Consider the following 1,848-nt stretch of genomic DNA (forward strand, 5'->3'; position numbering starts at 1 on the left):
ATATATCTGCTATCTACCAGATGAATCTCACAAGGTCAGGGTTAGTGCCAAGGATTTGCAGCAAGGAGGTGGTCGGAACATTAATATACTCAACTTAGATGGTTTTTAAAGTGTTGTTCGTGGTCGTATCACTCTACAAAGTACCAACAAAGTATCTAGATAAAGTAAGAGGATGGAGTCAATCATAACTTACAGTCCAACTAAGACGTCTTTGAGTTATGGGGGACGACAAGCGAATTGTACTAGTACTAGTAGATGGGTCCCATCCGACGTGAAGTTTAAGCACTGGAGAAAGCATTTCAAATTTAATACTTTGATTTCAAGAACATAGTGCTAGGATTGGCAGAGCTTACAAAATTGTCAGAGCGATATCCAGTACGTTGATTTCACGGGGCGTAAGCAAAAATCCGGTGGCAACGTCATAAGAACGACTACAATAGATGGATCAGTAGAGAGTCTTCCGAATAACTCTCTATTCTTTCGCTTAAAAATATGGCCTTGATTGATTCAAAATTATTCTGATTAAAGAGTATGACCTTGCTGACAGAATACATATGCAAGCATACAAAAACTGTGGACAAATAGATTGAAGTGTATGTGCTCTTTCTAGAATATCTAGAAATTATTATTTAAGCTATATGGGCGTGCGTGACGGGAGCAAGCTAAAAGTTGTGTGGACTAAGCCAGAAACAATGAGGTTCTAAGACTTAATATGAATGTATAAGTAAATTCACACAGGTGATAAATCATGGCATTTCAATACGAACAAAAATCCTTCCTCAAACCTTTAGTCAGACTTTTACGAAAAGCGACGCGTCCTGGGGGATGGGATCACGATCGTAGTTTGAGATATTACGTAACTGCATCAATGAAGTGTTTGTGTCTAACCTACATACTGGTATGATGGATGATCTACTGCATCAACATTACGAATGCTTCAAAAGGGGATAGATTAACACATAAGGTTGTACGGAGTGGTTTGCATCGCAGACAAATATTCAGATACATTAAGAGCAAAAGCCGAAGTATGACGGCTTCAAAATTGCTTTTCATAACTCAAATTCATGCTAAATAAACCTTACGCCTTGGGAGAAACGCCCAATTCTTACGGCGATCAATATTGACTTTTGGCTTCGATAATCTAAACTTCTATCAAACAAAGCTGCTCCAAACCATGCTAAACGCTTTAGAAGTCGACCTTACTCACAAACGAGCAGAAGTAAAAAGAAAAAAAAGAGCTCGCAAACGCTCTTGATCGTCTCAAAAACAAACTTTTGACAAGGAATCTGCAGGTTTGAGCAAAGCTGTCTATAAAATTGTAAGTTGAACAAATACCGAGTTGAAATCAGGTTAAAGAATATTCAAAAACTGGATATCACCACACAATGTACTGATAGTGCAAACGAAGGCAACAGAAGCCATGACTAACAGGGGGGATACCTAAAAGGCAGACAAGATCTTAGACCAAAAATTTCCGATTGGTAAGTATAAACACTTCGATAAGTGAATTAAGTGAACAAAATTAAAAAATGAGCGTATGATGTTGAGCCCAATAGCGAATTGCAGGTTCACCTACTTACTACTTATGATAAAGACCTCGAAAGAGTGTCTGAGCTACCGCCTTACTCCTTCAGTCGTTTTCTCGGACTATTGATTTCAAAAAGCTTCTATGACGTACATCTGCGATTTTCAATCATTTTGTAAGACTCAGAGCATCAATGCAACTGTTTAAAAGCCCAGCAGCTTTATCAAAATCATTAGCATCTGTTTCGCGAAGCAAAAAAATGCGGCTTATCACTGAGCTTTTGACAATGCTTTCTGTCGGTAGTTTGGATCAGTAATAACTTT

The 1,848-nt window shown here is 38.2% G+C and overlaps 1 protein-coding gene across 1 annotated transcript in view; it reads right to left on the minus strand.

Annotated features, from left to right (window-relative positions):
- Nucleotides 1-1,693: 1,693 nt before the first annotated feature.
- PHALS_11529 (uncharacterized protein) overlaps nt 1,694-1,848 on the minus strand; it is a gene marked incomplete at both ends in the record, with an annotated part of 281 nt that continues 126 nt past the window's right edge. Inside the window, one exon of the mRNA XM_024726658.1 lies at nt 1,694-1,818. Coding sequence (XP_024572030.1) covers nt 1,694-1,818 — 125 coding nt within the window. The remainder of the gene's footprint in view (nt 1,819-1,848) is intronic.

The sequence above is a fragment of the Plasmopara halstedii genome, assembly GCF_900000015.1.
Source record: "Plasmopara halstedii genome assembly, contig: Scaffold_54, whole genome shotgun sequence".
In the NCBI taxonomy this organism is placed as follows: Eukaryota; Oomycota; class Peronosporomycetes; order Peronosporales; family Peronosporaceae; genus Plasmopara; species Plasmopara halstedii.